The 24,003-nt window shown below is 39.8% G+C and overlaps 1 protein-coding gene across 1 annotated transcript in view; it reads right to left on the reverse strand.

The window, feature by feature from the left end:
• The window catches only part of TOGARAM1 (TOG array regulator of axonemal microtubules 1), an 83,667-nt gene that overhangs the window by 28,167 nt on the left and 31,497 nt on the right, over positions 1 to 24,003 (reverse strand). Inside the window, exons 6-10 of the mRNA XM_049768338.1 lie at positions 21,920 to 22,152; positions 19,127 to 19,227; positions 9,253 to 9,339; positions 3,418 to 3,593; positions 2,895 to 3,048 (exon numbers count right to left, since the gene is read on the reverse strand). Of these exons, the coding sequence (XP_049624295.1) occupies positions 2,895 to 3,048; positions 3,418 to 3,593; positions 9,253 to 9,339; positions 19,127 to 19,227; positions 21,920 to 22,152 (751 nt within the window). The remainder of the gene's footprint in view (positions 1 to 2,894; positions 3,049 to 3,417; positions 3,594 to 9,252; positions 9,340 to 19,126; positions 19,228 to 21,919; positions 22,153 to 24,003) is intronic.

The following is a 24,003-nucleotide window of genomic DNA, read 5'->3' on the forward strand; positions in this document are numbered from 1 at the left end:
AATAAATAAATATAATTTATTTTGGTATTTGACGTCTAGATATTACCAACCAGCGAAACTAAGAACTAGAGAAAAAAACATATAAGATAAGGTAGCATACAATTTGAAGGGGCAGAGTAGAGGGTATGGTAAATGCCTGGCACATGCTCACTTGGGTCTGATTCTCAGCACCACATATGGTTCCCTGAACAAAACCAGAAATCATTTCTGAGAACAGGCTTAAGTCCTGAACACTTGTGACCCCAAAACCAAAAAATTGGAGAGGTTTGAACTAAATGAATTTCTGTTATTCTTCATAGATTAAATTCCTTTTTTTGGAGGAGGGCACACCTCAAGATGATCAGTGTGTAAATCCCAATACAACGTCAGGATCATTTTCTGGTAGAACTCAGATGATAAATGTGGTGCAAGGGAACAAGATCTGGCCTCTAACACAAAAGCATTCCATCCTTATGAGATCTCTCCTTGGGCCATATACTATTTATTTATTTATTTATTTATTTATTTATTTAGTTGGTTAGTTAGTTTTTGGGCCATGCTCGCAGCACTCAGAGGTTACTACTATTGGCTCTATGCTCAAAAATTTCCCCTGGCAGGTTTGGGTGACCAGATGGGATGTCAGCAATTGAACCAGGTCTGTCCCAGTTGGCTGTGTGCAAGGCTATCACTCAGGCCCCTTATAAGGCAAGAAATATAAAAAACATTTAGGACGATGATATAGCATTGCTCAGTAGTAGAGAACTTAAGCCTTGTATGTCTGGGACCTGGATTCAATCCCTGGCTGGGGAAGAGAGTGGGGTTAAAGTGGGAAACGGAAGTATAAAAAAACTTAAAATAATTTTGTGCTACTATTGGTCAAATGTCAGCTTTTACATAGTTGATAAAGTTCTCCCTAATTATCATTGGTTAGAATGCTGTTCTGTTGAATTATATTATGCAACATAAGCCTACGATGTTATTAGAAAGTAGAGAATTGCCCTTTTCAATTAGGGCTCCTAAGGAATTAACTTGAAGTGATCATTTTAGGATGCTTGTAAATCTTCATGATTTTTCTGTATTTTTGTTATTTTCAGAGTTAGTGAATGCCAAGATCCCCCACCATTAGTAAATATTTGGATATATTATTTAAATCTAACTTAATAAGTGTACTTTAGATATAGGAAGAGTAGACAGCACTTTTTTTTTTTGTTTGTTTTGTTTTTTTTGGTCACACCCGGCAGCGCTCAGGTGTCACTCCTGGGTCCACACTCAGAAATCGCTCCTGGCAGGCTCGGGGGACCATATGGGATGCCAGGATTCTAACCACCGACCTTCTGCACGCAAGGCAAACGTCTTACCTCCATGCTATCTCTCCAGCCCCAGTCACTTTTAAGTTATTGAAAATATATGCAATGTTTGATATTAGCAAATATTGAAGTAATTTATGTAATTTGGCTTTTCAGTTTAAATTTCACCTGTGGCCTAATTTTACACATGTTCTAAATAATTTATAGGGTTTAAAAATTATCTTAAAAATTCAGGGGCTGGAGAGATAGCACAGCGGTAGAGCATTTGCCTTGCATGCCGCTGACCCAAGATGAACCCAGGTTCTATCCCTGATATCCCAGAGGGTCCCCCAAGCCTGCCAGGAGTGATTTGAGGGCACAGCCAGGAGTAACCCTAGCATTACTGGGTGTGGCTCCCCAAAATCAGAAAATTTGCCTGATAAATATATTTTGATATCCTGAGAAATTTAGATCTGTATCAGTATTGGATGTTGGCCAATGCTCCAATAAAGTAACAATTTTGAAATAAAGCAAACTTTTATTTAAAAAAAATAAAAATTCTGGGACCAGAGAGATATCACTGTGGTAGGGCATTTGCCTTGCACACGGCCGACCAAGGATGGATCTGGGTTCGTCTCCAGGTATCCCAGGTGTTCCCCCAAGCCAGGAGCGATTTCTGAGCAGAGCCAGGAGAAAGCCAAGTGACGCTGGGTGTGGCCTTCCCCCAAAATAATTCTATGCTAGAAAAACTAATTCTTTTTTTTTTTGTTTGTTTTTTGACCCACACCGGTGATGCTCGGGGGTTACTCCTGGCTATGCACTCAGAAATTGCTACTGGCTTTCAGGACCATATGGGATGCCAGGGATCGAACTAAGGTCTGTCCTGGGTCAGCTGTGTGCAAGGCAAGCGCCCTACCACTGTGCTACTGCTCCGGCCCGAAAAACTAATTCTTATTGGGAATATGCCTGATGGAGTATGGGATCCCAGAGATCAAACCCAGGTTGGCTGTACGCAAGGCAAACACTTGCTTGTAGCTAACCTCAGTAAGCACACAATATTTGTTTTTAAAACAGTTACAGTTAGGGGCTGGAGTGACAGTTACAATGGCTAGGATGTTTGATTGCATGCTGCCGATTAGGTTCAATCCCCAGTATCCCATATGGTCCTACAAGCACATCCAGGAGAAATTCCGAACTGCAGAACCAGGCATAAACCCCTGAGAATTGCCAGGTAAGGCCTAAAAACAAAACAAAACAAAACAAAACAAAAAAACCCAACAGAACATTAACAAGGGGGACAGGAGAGACAATACAGGGGTTAAAACACTTAATCTGCATGCATCTGACAACTTTGATCCCTAGCATGCCACATACTGCCAAAGAGAAAATTTAAAAACACACTAGAGGGGCCGGAGAGATAGCATGGAGGTAAGTTGTTTGCCTTTCATGCAGAAGGTCATTGATTCGAATCCTGGTGTCCCATATGGTTCCCCCACCCCCTCACCCCCGTGCCTGCCAGGAGGAATTTCTGAGCATGGAGCCAGGAGTAACCCCTGAACACTGCCAGGTGTGACCCAAAAACCACAAAAACAAACAAAAAACCACACACTAGAAGTAAACATAGCTTACTTTCCAATGCCATTTTCTCAGTTCCTGTATGTTTCATTCGTTCCCAGGGATTTTGTTCCTTCTTTTCACAATCTTTATTATCAAAAAGTTCTTTTTCCTCTTTTCTCTTTTGTCTCATCTTGTCATAGGTAGACTTTGAAATAGAAACTTTAACCTGCACAAAAAATTAGAATAGCTGAAAGTATTCCACAAATTGACATTTAAAATAAGTACTTTCATAGCATATACACCCATATATAAAATAATGTGGTATTAATAATAAAATTTGTGTTTGAAAAGATCAATCTGTTACTCCATGAGTGTATCCTAAAAAACTGTTGAAGATGTACATATATGTAAACATAAAGTACATTCACTATATGAAGTACACTAAAATGAAAACATATTAGGTGAAAACGAAGAAGAAATCTGTTAGTTTAATAAGGGTCAAAAATTTCAGCTGAGACCTAATCAAAATACTTTATGCAACCCAAAAATGACATTGTAAGCAAGTATGTCCTAATAATTCACAATCTTATCTTACATCTTTTGCATTCTCAACATCAAGATACTGTGGAATAATTTGCTGGACAGCTTTTCCATAAATTCCTGATGGTGGTTCAATACTTTGTTTGACTGAAAATGTATCCCCATTCTCCACAGAAGATATCACTAATTGACTGCAGGTTTCTGATACCGAACGTAGATCTCCAAAAACACCTGAAAGCAAACAACCATCATGTTGTCATATCGTAATTATGATATATCAAAGTTAAAACAAGGTTCATTATTTCAAGCTGTAAACAACAGTTAATAATATTATAAAACAGGGCCGGAGCAGTGGCACAGTAGTAAGGCTCTTGCCTTGCACATGGCTGACACAGTATGGACTATGGTTCAATCCCCCTGTGTCCCGTATGGTCCCCCAAGCCAGGGGCGATTTCTGAGCGCAGAGCCAGGAGTAACACCTGAGCATCACTGGGTGTGGCCCAAAAACCAAAAATAAATAAATAAATAAATAAAAATAAAATCACGGACTGTTTTAAAATATTAAAATAACCCCCCAACAGAGTATAATATAAGTGGTATAGTAAGACCCTGGGGACAGTTCTGTGGTAGCATTTGCCTTGAAGGCTTAGGTCACCAGTTTGATCCCTAGAATAGCAAACAAGAGTGTGAACCCCGAAACCAACTATGCTAGTACTGCAACCAAGTACGTATGATACAAAGAGAAAAATTACTTTAAAAATTATCACAACAGGGGCTGGAGCAATAGCACAGCAGTTTGGCTTTTGCCTTGCACAGGGCAGATCCAGGATGAACCTTGGTTCAATCCCCAGTGTTCCATAGGGTCCCCCTAGCCAGGAGCAATTTCTGAGTGCAGAGCCAGGAGTAATCCCTGGGCTTCACCGGGTGTGACCCCCAAAACAAACAAACAAAAGTTATCAAAATATATTTTAGAATAATATAATAAGAACTGCATAATCTAAATAGTGACTTTACAAGATAAAGGTTAGTGTAAACTGAGTTATTTAAAATGATTTTACGGAGCAACAATTTGATCTGGAATTTGGATACATGATAGGTTGGAGAAGACAAATGAAGAAGCAACAAATGAATGAAAAAACAAAAACGGGGGCCGGGCGGTGGCGCTGGAGGTAAGGTGCCTGCCTTGCCTGCGCTAGCCTAGGACGGACCGCGGTTCGATCCCCCGGCATCCCATATGGTCCCCCAAGAAGCCAGGAGCAACTTCTGAGCGCATAGCCAGGAGTAACCCCTGAGCGTCACAGGGTGTGGCCCAAAAAACAAAAAAAAACAAAAACAAAAACAAAAACAAAAACAAATGAATAAAATGAGGATATTTATTTTTTTGAAATGAGGATATTTAAAAAAAGATCTGAACAAACAAAGCATGCATGTGGAGTGAAAAATAGTCTGACAGGCACAGCACAAAGAGAAAAGCAATAAAAAAGTTTGTAACAATAACTGGAGTTAGTCTGAATAAGCATTAAGCATGCATTTAGAGTGAAAAATTAGTCGGGCACAGTATAAGTAGAGAGGTAATAAAAAATCTCTATGAATAAACTAATGTTAATCTGGTAAAGTCCTTAAATTAATCTAATGAGGCTCTAGCAAAGTTATTATGAAAGCTTTCTAAGCAGTATGCTCTATTCATTAAAAATGAGATATGTGGGGCCAGAGCGATATAGTACAGTGGTAGGACGTTTGCCTTGCATACTGCTGACCTGAACGGGCCCAGGTTTGATCCCTGGCATCCAGTCTCCCAAGCCTACCAGGAGCAATTTCTGAGTGCAGAGTCAGCAATAATCCCTGAGAGCCACTGGGTGTGGCCCAATAAGCAAGAAAAAAAGATGTGTGGAGTGATAGCACTGTGGGTAGGGCTTTTGTCTTGCAGATGGCTGATTCAGGCTCGATCCCAGGCATCCCACAGCATTTCATAGGCATGCCAGGAGTGCTTTCTGAGTACAAAGTCAGAAGTAACTGAAACATCACCAGGTATGGCCCCCAAACAAATTAAAATAAGTGACCTCAGTATTAATTACCTTTGAGTTTTTCAATTAAGAAAGAAATTAGATTAATGAAAGAAACAGTTTACAAAGTTATTGATAGTTGAGTTTGGAGCTTATACCAATCCCATCACCAGTGTCAACTCTTATCACTAGTGCTCCATAATCATCCGCTCTCATTCTTACCGCTTCCCAGGCACATTACCAAGTTCTGTGATTGCAGCTTAGATCTCATATATTGTGTTCTTGAGTCAGTGCTTTCAAGTTAAATCTACACCACTCCACCACTGTCTGACATCACCAATAATAACCTGTTCCCCTATTCCCTTTCTCATCTTCCTTTCTGCCTATTTCTTTCCCTCTCTTTCTTCCCTAGGACCTGGGGTCAGGTGTGATGTAGGACTCCTCCAATTACTACATTATATTTTCTCATACAGTTAATTCTATGTATCACATAATACTGTGTAACACATAATACTGTGTTATGAAGAAACTAATTTTTTACAAAATGTGGTTTTATTATCTTTGCCTTTTTTTGTTTGTTTGTTTGTTTTTTTTGTTTTTGGGCCGCACCTGGTGATGCTTAGGGATAATTCCTGGCTATGCACTCAGAAATTGCTCCAGGCTTGGGGGTCCATATGGAATGCTGGGGATCGAACCGAGGTCCATCCTGGGTTAGCCACATGCAAGGCAAGCGCCCTACCGCTGATCTTTGCTTTCTATTATTTTTTGTTTTGTTTTTGTGTCACACCCAGCAGCATTCAGGGGTTATTCCTGACTCTACACTCAGAATTTGTTCCTGGCAGGCTCGGGGAACCATATGGGATGTCGGGATTTGAACCACCATCCTTCTGCATGCAAGGCAAACACCCTACCTCCATACTATCTCTCCAGCTCCTCTATTATTTTTCTACATGAAAGTAAATTTAGAGAACCCAGGGGATAGCTCAGTGGCTATCAGTACTTACTTGCCATGAGTTTGATCTCTAGTCCTGACTATATGACCAAATATAGTTCCAACAATTCAGTATGGAATTCTCAGTACAACAATCTAGTTTTTTTTTTTTTTTTTTTTGGAACATAGCCAAAGTGTGCAAGTACAGCAACTAAACTAAACAGTACAAACACTGCAGCCTTTAGTGAAATCTCTAGGAGCACACATGAGTACCTAGGCCACCCCTAATGAGCAAAGCAGAGTGTACACAATATCACAAGTGAGCATAGTGCCACAATCAACTATGAAAGAACCACAACCAAGTTTTATAATCCAAATGGGTACCACAACCAAGTCTGAGCAATGCCTCATCCTAGCAAAAACAGCAACAAAAGAAAAATTCAAATATGGGGCTACAGAGATAGAGAGTAAAGCTGTTGCTCTGCATAAGGCTGACTCAGATTTGATCCCTGGATCTCATATAATCCCTCAAGCACTACCAGAGTGATTCCTGATAGGGTAAATATATAATAGCCAAAATTCAGTAAAAAACAAAAATAAAATAACACTTATGTTTATATTTAAATTCCAGTGGATACAATACTTTCATAAAATAACTATTGGAGGGGGCCAGAGAGATAGCATTGAGGTAAGGCAACCTTGCATGCAGAAGGTCGGTGGTTCAAATCCCGGCATCCCATATGGTCCCCCGAGCCTGCCAGGAGTGATTTCTGAGCATAGAGCCAGGAGTAACCCCTGAGCGCTGCTGGCTATGACCCAAAACCCAAAAACAACCCAACCCCCCCAAAAAAAAAAACTATTGGAAAACATATTATAGATTAAACACAAGCTTTTAGTATATTATTACAAAATGTTCTTAGACTACTGCAGTAAATAAATTTTTCTTATAAATTAAAATAATAAATCCGTTGAAATATGCTAATTTATTATTGTTTTTGCTTTCTAGGCCTACTCCTGACCCTGTGCTCAGAGATCACTCCAGGCTGAGCTCGGAAGACCATGTTATGCTGGATATTGAACCTGGATTGGCCAATTGAAGATACTGGCAATGCTGTCACTGTAGCCACTGTGTTAAGTAATTTAATAGGACAAATCCTTTCATAATATATATGGATTCCAAATCATCATTCTTGGAGTCCATAGTGATAGCACAGTGGATGGGCCATTTGCCTTGCACTCGGCCAATCCAGGGCAGATCTGGGTTCGATCTCCAGCATCCCCAGATCCCTGAGCCTGTCAGGAATGATTTCTGAGCGCAGATCCAGGAGTAGCTCCTGAGTGCTGCTGGGTGTGAACTACAAACAGATGCAGAGGTAAAACTTTAACACCTGGAAATTGAACAGCTCACTACTGTACAATTAGTGGGTCAGAGATGAAATCAAAGAGGAAACCAAAACTTTCCTGGAAACAAATGTGAACGAAGACACAAATTACCAGAATTTGTGGGACACGGCAAAAGCAGTACTGAGAAAAATTTATAGCTTTGTAAGCACACATCAGGAGGGAAGGGGGTTCTACAAAATTAATTTAATGACACAACTTAGAAAAGTAGAACGTGATCAACAACAACAAAATAGGCTTGGGGCTGGAGAGAGCACAACAGTAGGGCGTTTCAAAACTTAGATAAAACTTAATAAAGTGGAAAACCAAAGAACAACTAAAAAGATCAATAAAAGCAAAAGTTGGTTATTTGAAAAAATCAACAAGATTGATAAACCACTAACAAAACTCACAAAGAAATAAAGAGAGAAATGTAATAAACCAAATTAGAAATAAAAAGGGCGTGATCACTACAGATACAACAGAGATTCAAAGGATAATCAAAGACTACTTTGAGAAACTCTATGCCATGAATCAAGAAAACTTGGAAGAAATGGATAAATTCTTGGACTCAAATGTTCCATGGTTCAATCAGGATGATCTCACATATCTAAACAGACCCATCACTATTGAGGAAATTAAAATGATAAAAGTCTTCCCAAAGCAAAAGCCCAGGTCCAGATAGATGTATTCACTAATGAATTCTTTCTAACCTTTCAAGAGGACATACTACCAACACTTTTCAGGCTCTTTCAGGAAATTGAAGAAACAGAAACACTCCCAATTAATTTTATGAAGCTAATACCACCATGATACCCAAAACAAAATGAAAAAAAAGAAACCCTACTTATAGAAAGGCCACAACAATAGTTAGAACAGGTAAGGCACTTTCCTTGCACATAGCCAACTAGGGAGTGAACCCACCAAGAATAATCTCTAAGCACAGAGCCAAGAGTAAACCACGAGCACTTTAGAGATGCTCAAAGACAAAATAAGGGGCCGGAGCAGTAGTGCAAGTGGTAGGGTGTTTGCTTTGCAAGCAGCTAACCTAGCTAACCTAGCAAGCAGTTAACGGACCGCATTTCGAACCCCGATATCCCATATGATCCCCTAAGCCAGGGGTAATTTCTGAGTGCATAGCCAGACGTAACCCCTGAGCGTCACCAGTGTGGCCCCAAAACAAAAACAAAAGACAAAATAAAATAAAAAAAAACTACTATTGATATGAATTGTAGTTTCACTAAAGGATACAAATGTGAAGTATTCACCTTTATTTCTTTGAAGTGAATAAAGTTTTTATTTGTTTGTTTTGCTTTGGGTCATACCCAATAGCACTCAAGGGTTACTCCTGGTTCTGTACTCAGAAATTACTCTTGGCAGGCTCAGGGGATCTATGGGATTTTGGGGAATTGAACCCGAATTGGCAGTGTGCAGGGTAAAGGCCCTATGCACTATGTAATCGCTTGGCCCAAGTTTTTAAAAAGATATACTTAATATCTGAATAATCCTCTATTCCTAAGCTTTCCCTATATGTAAAAGACATATGTAATTAAAAAGCTACATAACTTTAATATACCTTTTCCAACAACTACTACTGAGTCTTCTGGTAATGTATTTGTTGAAGTGAAGTCAAAACTGGAAATTTGCTGTACATTTGATGATCCTGAAAATAATTAAAATAAAGTAAACAAACACATTAAAATACCATTATGCTTTTAAAACATTATGAATACAAACATGGAAAAACATTATGAATACAAAAAGATTGTTGTTTATAACTGAACATTTTTTTCACACGAAGAATTTATGACTCAACCACTAAAAAACTATTTATGGAATTTTGCCTGTTTTATGTTTTAGGAAGTGACACCTGGCAGTGCTGGGGGCTATAACCAGCTTTGAACTTTGGGGCTGCTCTAAGTAGTACTTGGGGAACAAAGAGGTGCCAGGAATTAAACCTGAACCACCTTTATGCAAATCATAGCCTGTTAAGCCATCTCTCTGGCTCCAAGAATTCATGATTTATCTAGTTCATAAAAATTTGTACTTTTCTAGGTTTACTTTCATTGTAGTTTATGATTGTTCTTCCTCTTACTAGGAAGAAAAAAATTAATAGGCATGTAACAAAAGATAGAGTACAGAGATCAAGGTGCTTATTTTGCACATGAAAAACCATAATTCAATCTCTGGCATTGTACATAGTCCCCTAAGCACTCCAGGAGTGAGCTCTGAGCACAGAATCAAAAGTAAAATTCCCGCACACCAAGAAGAAAGGCCCCAAAATAGATAGATATATATGGAATTTCTATTAAATTCTATTATTCCTTTTCAGAGTCTTGTAGTATAGAAACTAGTACCTGAAAGTGTCCAATATATGACATGCAGAAAAAATAAAAAGGAAAACATACTTAATTTATGGCATATTAAAGAAAAGTAGTTAACTACTGGTAAGCTGTTTCAGGTCACCTCCCAGGCTCAAAACAGTTTTTTTAGGAACACACGTAACAATGCTCAGGGCTTACTTCTGGTTCTGTGCTGGAGACTAGAAGTGCTGCTGGAGATCAAACTTACTATTATTTTTATGCTTTGTTTTTTGGGTCATGCCCAGCAATGCTCAGGGTTTCCTCCTGGCTCTGCACTCCTGGGTCACTCCTGGTGGGGATCAGGGAACCATATGGGGATGCCTATAATCAAACTCAAGTTAGATATGTGAAAGGAAAATGCCCTGCCTACTGGTTGGCACTTATCTATCTACCTATCTTTCTGGCCTCGAACTTATTTATTTTTTTAATGAAGTAGATCAATTATTTCACCAGTCTGCAGCCAATAACTTGTTCTGGCTAGGTGAACAAAGTTCTTATAAAAAATTAAAAATTTTTGGGCCTGGAGAGATAGCACAGCGGCATTTGCCTTGCAAGCAGCCGATCCAGGACCAAAGGTGGTTGGTTCGAATTCCAGTGTCCCATATGGTCCCCCAGCCTGCCAGGAGCTATTTCTGAGCAGACAGCCAGGAGTAAACCCCTGAGCACCGCCGGGTGTGGCCAAAAAAAAAAATTAAATTTTTTTTGTTTTGTTTGGAGGACTCCTGCAGCTATGCTAAGTATTTACCCCTAAATCTACACAGGGGCCACTCCTAATGGTGCTTGGGGAAATATGTGGTGCTGAGGATCCAATTTGAATTGTGCATGATAAGTGCACTAGTTTCTTTTTTGGGGGGGTGGTCACATCCGGCAGCATTCAGGGGTTACTCTTGGCTCTATGCTTAGACAATCGCTCCTAGCAGGCTCGGGAGATCATATGGAATGCTAGGATTCAAACCACTGTACCTTCCGCATGCAAGGCAAATGCTTTACCTCCATGCCATCTCTCTGGCCCCCTCCCCTGTTTTTTTAGTTTCTTTTTTTAAAGAAAGAAACATTCTATAACTGAAACCCAATTACAAACATATTTGTAATCATGGTGCTTAAATAAAGATATTATATCAGAGCAATAGCACAGCAGTAGGTCTCCCAAGCCAGGAGTGATTTCTGAGCACAAAGCCAGGAGTAACCCCTCAGAGTCAACGGGTGTCCCCCCCCCAAAAAAAAAAAAAACCAGATCAAAGATCACTTTTTATTTTTTCCTTCAGCACAGTTTGAAATAATGGTTAGGCTTACTATTTGACAACAAAACACTCCTCTTGACTCTTACTGTGTTTTCAGCAAACTTCCCCCCCCCTCCACTTATAGTTCGTAATAATAAAAATCGTCCATTTGTGTGTCACATGACAAAAGAAATATCAGGTAGATCCAATCAGTGTTCAGGAACAAAGAAAAGCAAATCTCAGTAAATTAAACCATTTGTTCAACAATATTCCACAAACATAAACTATCAAAAAATGGTAATACATAGCTAGCTATGTTTATACATAAAATGGTACGATATTACTAAATAATTAGACAAATCTCATGAGAAAATAAAGAATAAGTTCTTTTTGAGGTGTCCCGGGCTTACACATGTGCTTTTTTATTGGGTCATATTCTTGAACCAAGAACATATTATCTTTAATTGAACTTAGGTTTTTTTTTGGGGGGGTGGAGGTAACTTTGGGTCACATCTGGTGGCACATTGCTCCTGACCTAAAAAGAATCGGTGAGGTGGCACTAGAGGTACGGTGTCTGCCTTACAAGTGCTAGCCAAGGAAGGACCGCAGTTTGATCCCCGGCGTCCCATATGGCCCCCGCAAGTCAGGGGCAATTTCTGAGCGTGTAGCCAGGAGTAACCCCTGAGCATCAAATGGGTGTGGCCCAAAAACAAACAAAAAAAATTTTTGTTCACCTATAAACTATACTAGAGTTGTTACATCCCCCGTGTTAACAAATCCTGAGATCAAGGAAAGCAACAACTTTATAAAGGCCCTAATTGCCAAAGGGAGGGGTTTTTAAAAGCAGTCTGTACTCGCAGAGAAGACATCTGAAAAAAGTAACACCCATAAGAAAAGATGCTTGAAAAAATAACCTGTACTCACAGGCATTAGGGCCCTTAAAAACCCTTGGAGGCATTCAGAAAATAAAGGGATGCAACATAAATATTATTTGAGACATAATTTAGTTGACATTTTAAAAATTACTTAGATATATAAACAAATTCTATGAGGAACATTTGCTTCGACTCAGATTTTTTTTTTTTAGTCTTACAGAATAATTACTCACCTTCAAATCTAACATTGCTCTTAGCCTATGTGCAGTCATAGTAAGAGTTAACATTTCAGGCTCCAGTTCAGTGTGCTTAAAAACAAAACAATTCTCAGCTGACCTTGCTACTGAGCAACTACTGATAGCAAGCAGCAGCCTCAAAAGTGAAACTATCCTGCATCAGAAATATGCCTTGAACTATTTGCCCCATGCCTTTTTTGGTAAATCAGCCTTATGATCTGTCAAGAAATTGAGTATAAGTATTCCACCTTGTGCCTTGAATAAATAGAACAGAGTTTGAGTCCAACCTGACTCCTTGGCCTCTGTTACCCATTCGCCGACCCTGGTACACATCTTTCAGGGACCCCAGAAGATCTCTTTGTGTCAAGACCAATTGGTCCGTGACAAATTGGCACCCAACGTGGGACAGTCATGAAAGGTAAGCTATCTTTCTCTGTCTTATTCTTATTATTTTTTGGGTACGCGGGTAGGACCTCGCCAGGTGACCTAGGCCCTCGATTCAGAGAGTAAATTGAGTTAAGAAAGTGAGGTTTTTTTTTTTTTTATTTATAAGAATTATGAACCAAGGTAACATTATTGAACAGTTAGTTGTTCTCTGATGTCACTCAGGGAATGCAGCTGCTCTTATTCGGCAGTTTTTTGAGCAACATCTGACTGAATCCGGCAAAGAGGAGAATTAACAAAATTATCAGTTAGTTATAATTGTGGTCAGGGAGGCACTAAAACAGAAATTGTCCCGATAGAGGTAATTTTAGATGAAAGAAAGGTCCTTGGTGCATGAAGGGAAATCACTGAAGTAGGGAATGCCACTCTCAGCATAATAAGAATGACACCCCTTTAATTGTTGTAAAAGAGACAAAAAACTAGATTTGGGGCCATCCCCTGGCTCTGACCAAAGTAAGGGGATTTCTTTGCAGGATTGCTCTAATTTATATATAAATTATATAAAAATTAAAAAAGCCTATAAAGCCTCCTCTCCCAACCAACACAGGAAAAACAAAACAAGAAGTATGCCCTCCTTAAACTATTCTTAATTTGGCCCCCGCATCTCCTGGCAGTGCCAACTTAGATTTGTCTGTCAGCCAGAATTATCTCATTCCAGCAGAATCTGAAATACAATTATTATAGACAGGTATTTGTGGGCCTTTGCCCCCAGAAACTTTTGGCTTAATCCTGGGGCAAAATTCTATTTTTATGATAGGCCTCAAATCATTCCAGGAGTAATAGACTCAGACCTAATTGACTTTCAAAACAATTCAAATTTATAAAGGACAAAGGATTGCTCAAGATTTGATCTTAACTTACTTTAATCTCCCTAATCCAATTCTGGTGAAGAAAAGGGAGACAGAGGATTTGGTTCTATTGATTTAATAGCTTGGATTCAAAAAGTAAGAAGAGATCAGCCTTTAAGGCCAATACGAACTCAGGGAAAGGAAATTTTAGGCCTTATGGACTCTGGAGCTGATATTATCTATAGCTGGAAAATACTGGCCCTCCTCTTGGCCAGTCATAAACACATCTTTTTATTGGGGGTGGAGGATTGGGTCACACCTGGTGACACTCAGGGGTTACTCCTGTCTCTGCGCTCAGAAACTGCTCCTGGCAGGCTTGGGGGACCATATGGGATGTCAGGACTCGAACCACGGTCTGTCCTGGGTTGGCCACTTGCAAGCAAACACCTTTCCTCTGTGTTATCTCTCCGGCCCTGCATATCATTTTTGATGGTTTAGGTTTAGCTAATAATGTGACCAAAAGTACAAGAATTTTAACTTGGAGTGATGAGGAAGACCATGGCATATTGACACTAAAGACATCCATCTGAAAAACAAAACAAAGCAACAACAAAACAAAACAAATAAAGACATCCATCTGGCAGTATTTTCTAATATGGAGACAAAATTAGAAAATCATAAGCCTTCTGCTAAAAATATTTGTAGAAAAATATAAATATTGGCTGAATTATGAGGAAGAGGCAGAATTGGAGGTATAAGACTTCGAAAATCATAGGTTCATGTGTGTGAGAGAGACAGAGATAGAGAAAGAGAAGACAGAGTGGTTACAGAGATGATACTTGGTAATAAGACTTTTAAAAAAATGCAAATTGTTAATGGCTCATGTGATAACAAAGCCTTTTCATGTTTTACTACAGGGTATAATTCCCATTTCTACAAGTTTACTCCATTGTTACAACTTAAATAGGCATCAAGGAGTCCTTTACTCCATAACTTCCCCACCCCATGTAATGGCAAATATATGTGCATCCTACAGAAAGGAGGGACTTCTAGTTTTAACAAACTCTTGGGCTGGTCGCCCTCCAAGAGTGGATTTTCAAGAAATATTATAAACCAATAAGTACACGAACTTATGAAATTTGTTCTATTCAGGAAAATTATTTAAGAAACAGCAAATTAATACAAAGGTACGGAATAAAAATCTCAAAAGTAAAACATCAATTAATGTTTAGAAAGGATTCTAATTTAGAGATTGCCAATCTTAAAAAGTAATTGCTATGGTAGTTACTAACCTTTTGTATGCTTATAATGTCTTGGGTGTTCCTTATTCTGTATTTCTGAAACACTAGCTGAAGTGTCATGTGACCTATCATTTTCCAAATGACCACAGCCAAACCCATAGTTCATTCGCTGACCAATTATGCTTACATTGGATGTTGTGATCCCTACAAAATAAATATATAAAAGTATTTATTTGAATGACACAGCTTTCTGAGCACACCCCTGAGCGTCACCGGCTGTGGCCCCAAAACAAAACAAACAAAAATCCTTGCTAATGTAGGTATCCATTCAACAAATACTAAAAATTAACCTATATTTTAATTTCTTCTTCTTTTTTTTTTTTTTGGCATACACCCAGTGTAGCTCAGGGGTTACTCCTGGCTCTGCACTTAGAAATCACCCCTGGCAGGCTGGGGACACATATGAGATGCTGGAAATCGAACTGGGTGCCTCTGGGGTCAGCTGCATGCAAGGCAAATGCCCTATATCGTTGTGCTATCTCTCTGGTCCCATGAAAAGTATTTTTTATTATAAATACTGTTGTAAATTGCCTACCTGAGACACAGACAGGGGTGGGGATGGAAGGGAAATGGGAGACATTGGGCAGGAAGGGTGAACTGGTGAAGGAGGATGTACATTGCATGACTGAAACCAACAGTGAACTATTTTGTAACCATGGTGCTTAAATAAAGCAATTAAAAAAATGTTGTTATAAAGATAGGGTAGGTTTATAATACACTATATTTAGATAATCTTATCCTCAACATCATAAGAATAAACTGGCATGAATAATTTGCTTACTATAAATAAAACAAATTCTGTCCTAAACCAAAAATGTATACCTAATCCTAAATCATTAACACTTAACAATGATGACCTCTTTATTGTAACCAAATTTATCTCAGTGATTTTAGTAAGTTTTCAGAACTTAATCCTAGAAATAACTACCTACTTGTCAAAAATACAGATTTATAAACTTGAAAACAGATTCATTAAGTATAATAGGGAGCTATACAATGTTATTCTATATGTAACCCAGCTGATTTTTCAGGATTAATCAAGTTTGAGAAACAGTGAACAAATGCCCCCAATACACCCCTCAAATTTATTCAGCATTTCTCAAACTTGGTTGTGGGAATGTTGCACAGGTGAGTGTGGCCCTCCCAAAAAAGAGAAATACTGAACACTAAACAAGGTAAATATTGTATATAAAAATATATACTATTATAAAATATTCCACTAAAACTAAATGACACAGACGCTCATAAAACTGGGCAAATTCAAACCTAGGCTTTCTAAATCTTTTTTTTTTTTAGCTTTTTTTTGGGTCACATCCGGCGGTGCTCAGGGGTTACTCCTGGCTATCTGCTCAGAAATAGCTCCTGGCAGGCACGGGGGACCATATGGGACACCGGGATTCGAACCAACCACCTTTGGTCCTGGATTGGCTGCTTGCAAGGCAAACGCCGCTATGCTATCTCTCCGGGCCCTCTAAATCTTTTTTTTAATTGTGTTTTTGGGCCACAACCGGTGGCCCTCAGGCATTAGTCCTGGCTGGGTTCTCAGAAATCACTCCTGGTGGCTTGGGGAACCATATAAAATGCCTCGGATCAAACCCAGGTTAACTGTATGCAAGGCCAATAGCCTACCCACTGTACTATTGCTCCCGCCCTGAATACACTCTTTTGTTGTGTCCAATAGATTATCTCTTTACTGAACACAATTTTTGGAGAAGGCAACATACCAGACACATTGAGTTGTATATTCATGATTATCATGACAGGCACTTGACTAATAATTGGAGGAAAATAATCTCTGTGAACTAAGAATTTCTCTCTAAAAAAAAATTTTTTTTTGGGTCACACCTGGCGGCGCTAACGGGTTCTCCTGGCTTTACACTCAGAAATCACTCCTGGCAAGCTCAAGGGATCAATGGGATGGTGGAATTTGAACCGTCTGTCCTGGATCAGCTGTGTGCATGGCAAATGCCCTACCGTTGTGCTATCTCCCTGGCCCCATCTCTCTAAAATTGTGAAGCAGTAGGGCGTTTGCCTTGCACACAGCTGATCGTGGTTCGATCCCCCAGCGTCCCATATAGTCCCCCAAGCCAGGAGTGATTTCTGAGCGAATAGCTAGGAGTGACCCCTGAGCGTCACTGGGTGTTGCCCCAAGCAAAAAAAATGGGGGGGGGCACACCCTGTGGTACTCAGGGGTTACTCCTGACTCTGTACCTAGGAATTACTCCCGCTGGACTCTTGGTAGATCCTATGTGGTACTGGGGATTGAACTCCATTAACCATGTGTAAAGCAAGTGCCTTATCTACAGTACTATCTCTCTGGCTCAGAATCAAGAATTTAGGCATCTAGAAAAGAAAAATAATTGCAATAGAACTATAAAGATATTAGTACAAAATGTATTGGTAAAAACAAGAGGTAAGGGCCGGAGAGATAGCACAGTGGTGTTTGCCTTGCAAGCAGCTGATCCAGGACTAAAGGTGGTTGGTTCGAATCCCGGTGTCCCATATACTCCCCCGTGCCTGCCAGGAGCTATTTCTGAGCAGACAGCCAGGAGTAACCCCTGAGCACCGCCGGGTGTGGCCCAAAAACCAAAAACCAAAAAAAAAAAAACAAACAAAATCCCCCCCCCAAAAAAAACAAAAAAAAAAACCAACTGTGTTTACTTACTAATTGGGTAAGTTTTTTTAGAGAAAACAGCTGAGTTGTTATAACACCACAGGACATAGAACAGATTCTAGATTTCATCTCAAACAGTATAGCCAAGTGCAAAGAGATAGCAAATAAGATAACTATGGGTAAGGGAAGTATCTTAAAGGACTGGAATCCATGCTATGCATACTTGAGTCCTGGGGACATCACCAGGAGCAACCACACAAATACCAGGTGAGGCCCTAAAACCAAAAAATAAATTAAATAAAAAAATAAAGACATAAAAATGGGCTGGAATGGTAGCACAGCAGTAAGGCTTTTGCCTTGCATGTGGCTGATCCATGACGGACCCTGGTTCAATCCCCGGCATCCCGTGTGATACCTGAATCAGGAGCGATTTCTGATAGCAGAGCCAGGAGTAACCCCTTGAGCGCAGCTGGGTGTGGCCCCCCCCCCTCAAAAAAGAGACCAAAAATAAAAAAGGACACAAAATTAAGGCATATTTAGGAGCAAGAAATTAGTATTTTTGTTAATACAGCCCATAGCTTGCTATTTTTGGGCCAAACCTTTTGCTTAGAGCTTACTCCTGGCTCTGCTCAGTCCTGTCAATTCTGCTTGTCTCTAGTTACTTCATATGTGGTATGAGGGAATCTAACCCAAGTTAGCAACCTGCAAAACAAGCACCCTTTCCGTTATTTTTTTTTTATTTGGGGGGGGTCACACCTGTTTGACGCTCAGGGTTACTCCTGGCTATGCACTCAGAAATCACTCCTGGCTTGGGGGGACCTTATGGGACGCTGGGGGATCGAACTATGGTCCATCCTAGGCTAGCGCTTGAAAGGCAGATGCCTTACCTCTAGCTCCACCTCTAGCACAACCGCTCCGACCCTCCATTATATTTTCTCTCTATTCCCTCTATATTTGGGTAATAAAATTATTTGTTAAACAAATAAGTTATATAAGTAGGTTATATATTAGGGACTTCCATGTTACATGGAAAGTTTCATGTTACACATGAAAGTTACACAAAATACATTAACTTAATTAGCAGAAAATACTTTTTAATCCCTGGCATCCCATATGGTCCCCTGAGCCTGCCAGGAGTAACCCGAGTGCAGCTTGGGTGTCACTCAAAAACCAAAAGAAAAACTTTCTTTTTATTTTCTGGGGGACTATATGGGATCAGCCTGGGTCCACTGTATGCAAGGCTAATGGTCTATTTGCTATATTACTACTCTGGTTTCTAATGTAATGCCTAGAGTTTCCTAACTATGCTGGCATATTAAAATGGAATAAAGAGTTTTCAAAAGTCCGATGGCCAAGTTGTATTACATGTAAATAAAATCAAAATGCTTAGGAGTGGAAGAGGCATAAAGGGTGATTTGAATCATTTCAAATAGATTTTTTCCCTAAGAGTATTTATTTGTGTCAAAATGATCTTTTAAGGAATTTAAAAGATAGCCTTCTTCGATAAGTACAAATATTCTAAATCTAAAACAAAATTCATTATTTTCTTTATATAGCTTGAAAGTCTTTTTTTCTAAAAAACATATTTATAAAAGTCTTAAAGTAGTACCTGCATTGGGACTTTGTTCAGTTATCTGAGAGTTTTTATTCTTTGCAGAAGAAAGTCTAGTTGGACAAGGTTTTGATCCAAACGTTGGAAATATGTCTGGCCTATAGATTGAAACGAAGGTAATTTCAATAAACGTGTGTAGAATTAGGCTGTTCATCACAATTACACTAAACACTTTATACATCTATACATTTATAAACATATAAATTAAGCAGCAACAAGCATTAATCATGTAAGGAGGCTATTAAGAAATAGTATAGCATGTATAGCAGAAGCGATATCTGAGCACAGACCAAGAAGGAGTAAGCCCTGGGTACCACTAGGTGTGGCTCTTAAAGAAAAAAAAAAATATTATAAGAAACTATTTTTTTTCTATATATACTTTTTTTGGGGGGTCACACCCAGCAGCACTAGGATTACTCCTGGTTCTACGCTCAGAACTCGCTCCTGGCAGGCTTAGGGGACCATATGGGATGTCTGGATTTGAACCACCGTCCATCTGCATGCAAGGCAAACACCCTATCTCCATGCTGTCTCTCTGGCCCCTATATATACTTTTTTTGTTTCTCACTACTGGCCACATCCAGCAGTGCTCAGGGATTATTCATGACTCTGTGTTCAGGAATTATTCCTGGCAAGCTCAAGAAACCATTTGGGATGTCAGGGATTGTATCTGGGCTGGCTGTGTGCAAAGCAAAAACCCTACCCACTGTACTACCATTCAGCCCTGTAAGGGAACTATTTTAGTTTGGTAAGTATTGTAATGTAAATAAATCAGCTAGGGTTTGAAGAGAATACAGTGAATAGGCTATTTGCCTTGCACACAGCTGATTCAAATTTGATACTGATATTGGCATTTCATTCCCAAACATATCTGGGTGTGGCCCATTTAAAAAAATTCCTTATATTTGAAATTTTTGGTTTATATTTTGAGACCAAACCCAGTGGTACTTAGGGCTTACTCCTTTGTCAAACCAAAGGTTAGCAAGGTAATATTTCTTTAATTTTTTTTTTTTTTTTTTGGTTTTTGGGTCACACTTGGCAGTGCTCAGGGCTTACACCTGGCTCTATGCTCAGAATGGCTCTATGCTAAGAAATCGCTCCTGGCAGGCTTGAGGGACCATATGGGATGCCAGGATTCGCTCAGAAATGCTCCCGGCAGGCTCGGGGAACCATATGGGATGCCAGAATTCGAACCATGGCCCTTTTGCATGCAAGGCAAATGCCTTACCTCCATGCTATATCTCTCAAGCCCCAAGGTAATATTTCTTTTCTTTTCTTTTCTTTTTTTTTTTTTGGTTTTTGGGCCACACCCGGAGGTGCTCAGGGGTTACTCCTGGCTGTGTGCTCAGAAATAGCTCCAGGCAGGCAAGGGGGACCATATGGGACACCGGGATTCGAACCAACCACCTTTGGTCCTGGATCGGCTGCTTGCAAGGCAAACGCAGCTGTGCTATCTCTCCGGGCACCCAAGGTAATATTTCTAAATATTTGTTTTGTTTTTGTTTAGGCCACACTCAGCAAAGCTCAGAGGTTACTCCTGGCTCTGGGAACTGAACGTGGGTCCATCTTGATTTGGCCACTTGTAATGCACACATCCTGCCGCTGTGCTATCGCTCAGACCCCCTGTAAATCTTGGCTGTCTTTTAAATGCAGTATAGAGTGGAGAGATAGTAAAACATGATGAGCATACATTTTGTATGTGTGAGTTCTAGGTTAATTCCCAGTACCAAATGGTCCTCTAAGTGTTACCAAAAGCAATACTCAAGCACAGAGCTGTAATTAGTCCTTCAAAACTGCCAGTTGTGACCCCAAAACAAAAATTAATAAATTCAATAATTAAAAGTGATAAATGGTTTTAACATTTTTTAAAAGGCAATATTAGAGATTCAAATAAATAAAAAGTGAAAGAAAACAAGAAAAACTCCCGGGCCCGGAGAGATAGCACAGTGGTGTTTGCCTTGCAAGCAGCTGATCCAGGACCAAAGGTGGTTGGTTCGAATCCCGGTGTCCCATATGGTCCCCCTTGCCTGCCAGGAGCTATTTCTGAGCACACAGCCAGGAGTAACCCCTGAGCACCGCCGGGTGTGGCCCAAAAAACCAAAAAAAAAAAAGAAAAACTCCTAAAATGTAATATTGGATTCCAAATTAGAAGCCAGAGTAATAGCACATAAGTAGGGCATTTGCCTTGCATGCAGTTGATCCAGTTCAGACGGCGGTTCAAATCCTGGCGTCCCATATGGTCCCCCAAGCCAGGAACAACTTCTGAGTGCATAGCCAGGAGTAACCACTGAGTGTCACTGGATGTGTCCCCCCTCCCAAAAAAAAAAAAAAAAAAAAGAAAAAAAAAGAAATTACATATTATGGGCCAGAAAGATAGCACAGTAGTTGGGCTTCTGCCTTGCATGTGGCTGACCCAAGACGAACCGGGTTTGATTCCCAGCATTCCAAATGGTTCCCCGAGCCTGCCAGGAGCAATTTCTAAGCACAGAGCTGGAATAACCCCTGAGCACCTCTGGGTGTGGCCTCAAAACTAAAAAACAAACAAACAAACAAACAAAAAAAACTGCGCATTAGGGGTTGGAGTGACAGTACAGCAGGTAGGGCATTTGCCTTGCATGCAGTCAACCCGATATGATGCCTGGCATCCCATATGGTCCCTCGAACATCACAAGGAATTGATTACTGAGCACAGAGCCAAGAGTAAGCCCTGAGCACAACTGGGTGTGCCCCCAAACCAAAATCAAAACCAAACAAATTAGCATCCATTTACTAAGTCAATAAATAACATACATTACTCTCTTCCCCTGGGGAGTTGTAGACAGAGAAGAAGTTAATGATTCTTGGCTATAAACACCACTTTCACTGAAAGAGCTGATGTTTGGAGAAGAAGATCCAGATGTGGAGTCCACTGTTAAGTCAAGCTTAATTGCAGAATCGGGACTTTCAAGATCAGAAGTACTTCCACTCAGTTTTGCTCTTTTCTTAGCGGCACTGTTACGAAGGGACCTCAGAGAACTTTGCATCTGAGGAAGAAAATAGTTTTAAAGTTTACAAGATAAATATCCATAAAGGTTATCCTTGTATTTTAAACTCCATAAAAAATTCCAATCCAGAACAAAAAGGATGTATGTTACAAAGTATAGGTATAAGCACCTATTTATTACTCAGGTATTTACAACAAAAAATAACTGACTTGAAGCCCCATTAAGAGAAAGAACCCTGGGGTCTGAGAGATAGCATGGAGGTAGGGTGTTGGTCTTGCATGCAGAAGGACGGTGGTTCGAATCCCGACATCCCATATGGTCCCCTGAGCCTGCCAGAGTGATTTCTGAGCGTAGAGCTAGAAGTAACCCAGAGCACTGCTGGGTGTGCCGAGTGTGACCCAAAAACCAAAACCAAAAACCAAAAAAAAAAAAAGAAAGATAAAGAACACCAAGCTATTTTTCACAATGTTCCAAAATTGGGCAAATGAGTAATATATTTAATAATAATTCTATCAACAATAGACTGGGGACAGTTACGGTTTTCTTGCCCATTCTCCTCCGCACCTATTAAAACAATTGAAAGAAATCTTGGACATAATAACCCTATTTCCCCAAAACATCCAACATTTTGAAAAACAGATCTTTACCCCTAGATCTACAAACCGGGCCAGAGAGATAGCATGGAGATAAGGCGTTTGTCTTGCATGCAGAAGGACAGTGGTTTAAATCCCGACACCCCATATGGTCCCCCGAGCCTGCTAGGAGTGATTTCTGACCGTAGAGCCAGAAGTAACCCAGAGCACTGCTGGGTATGACCCAAAAACCAAAAATAGAAAAAAAAGATCTACAAACCATAGTTTGAAAGGAATAAATAGTAAATGAAAAAAAAAAAAAAAGTAAAGAGGCTAAATTCAGCAATCTTAACATGGAAAGAGGAAAGTTTAATAAGCAGTACATTTAAAATAACTATTTAAAAATAATCCATTAAGTGTATCAAATGCACTGAAAGAAACATTAATTAAAGAAAGTGCAAAAGCAGAAGATATCGTTATGAGACAAAAACTATAAAAACATTCCGGGGTGGGAGTGGTGGTGCAAGCAGAAGGGTGTTTGCCTTGCTCATGCTAACCTAGGACGAACCTTGGTTTAATCACCCTACATCCCATATGGTCCCCCAAGCCAGGAGCGATTTCTGAGCGCAAAGCCAGGAGTAACCCCTGAGTATCACTGGGTGTGGCCCCAAAACCAAACCAAACAAGCAAAAAACAAAAAACAAACAAAAAAAAAAAAACAAAAAAACACCCAAAAAAAGACATCCCACAACTACTCACTAGCCCAGTTCCAGATTCACAATTAGACTCAGAAAAGAGACAAGCTAAACCATTAAAATTCAGTTTTCTGTATGATAACTGTGGGTGCCCTTGGAAGGGGGACAAACTTAGTCCCTGCTTTACCAAAACAACACAGCCAAATCCTTTTCCTATAGCTGCTGCCAAACTAATGGTCCAACTTCCGTGCTTTATAACTAATCTCTACAGATACTGAACTAACAATTCTAGGCACACCAGTTTTGGGGCTAAAATTCTGGATGTTCTTGCCAGTGGGTTGGGTAACCTCCCCCCACCTAACCCGACTCCTTATTTTCAGAAGCCCTAGCAGTCACACCAACATCCTACAGCCACCATGCAAGCTCTGAGCTTTGCTGGGTATGTTTCAGAAAGCCCTTCCCTACATACACACATTAAAAGAAAAAAAGAGAAAAAGGTATACCAAAAGTTGTGATGGGTGAGAAGAAGAAATAAAGAACCTATCCAAAGAAATAATTGCTGCAATCTGTTCACATTAAAGGAAAGAATCAGAGAAAACTAGAAAGCTGATAAATAGCCAAAC

The sequence above is a fragment of the Suncus etruscus genome, chromosome 2 (assembly GCF_024139225.1).
Source record: "Suncus etruscus isolate mSunEtr1 chromosome 2, mSunEtr1.pri.cur, whole genome shotgun sequence".
Lineage (NCBI taxonomy): Eukaryota > Metazoa > Chordata > Mammalia > Eulipotyphla > Soricidae > Suncus > Suncus etruscus.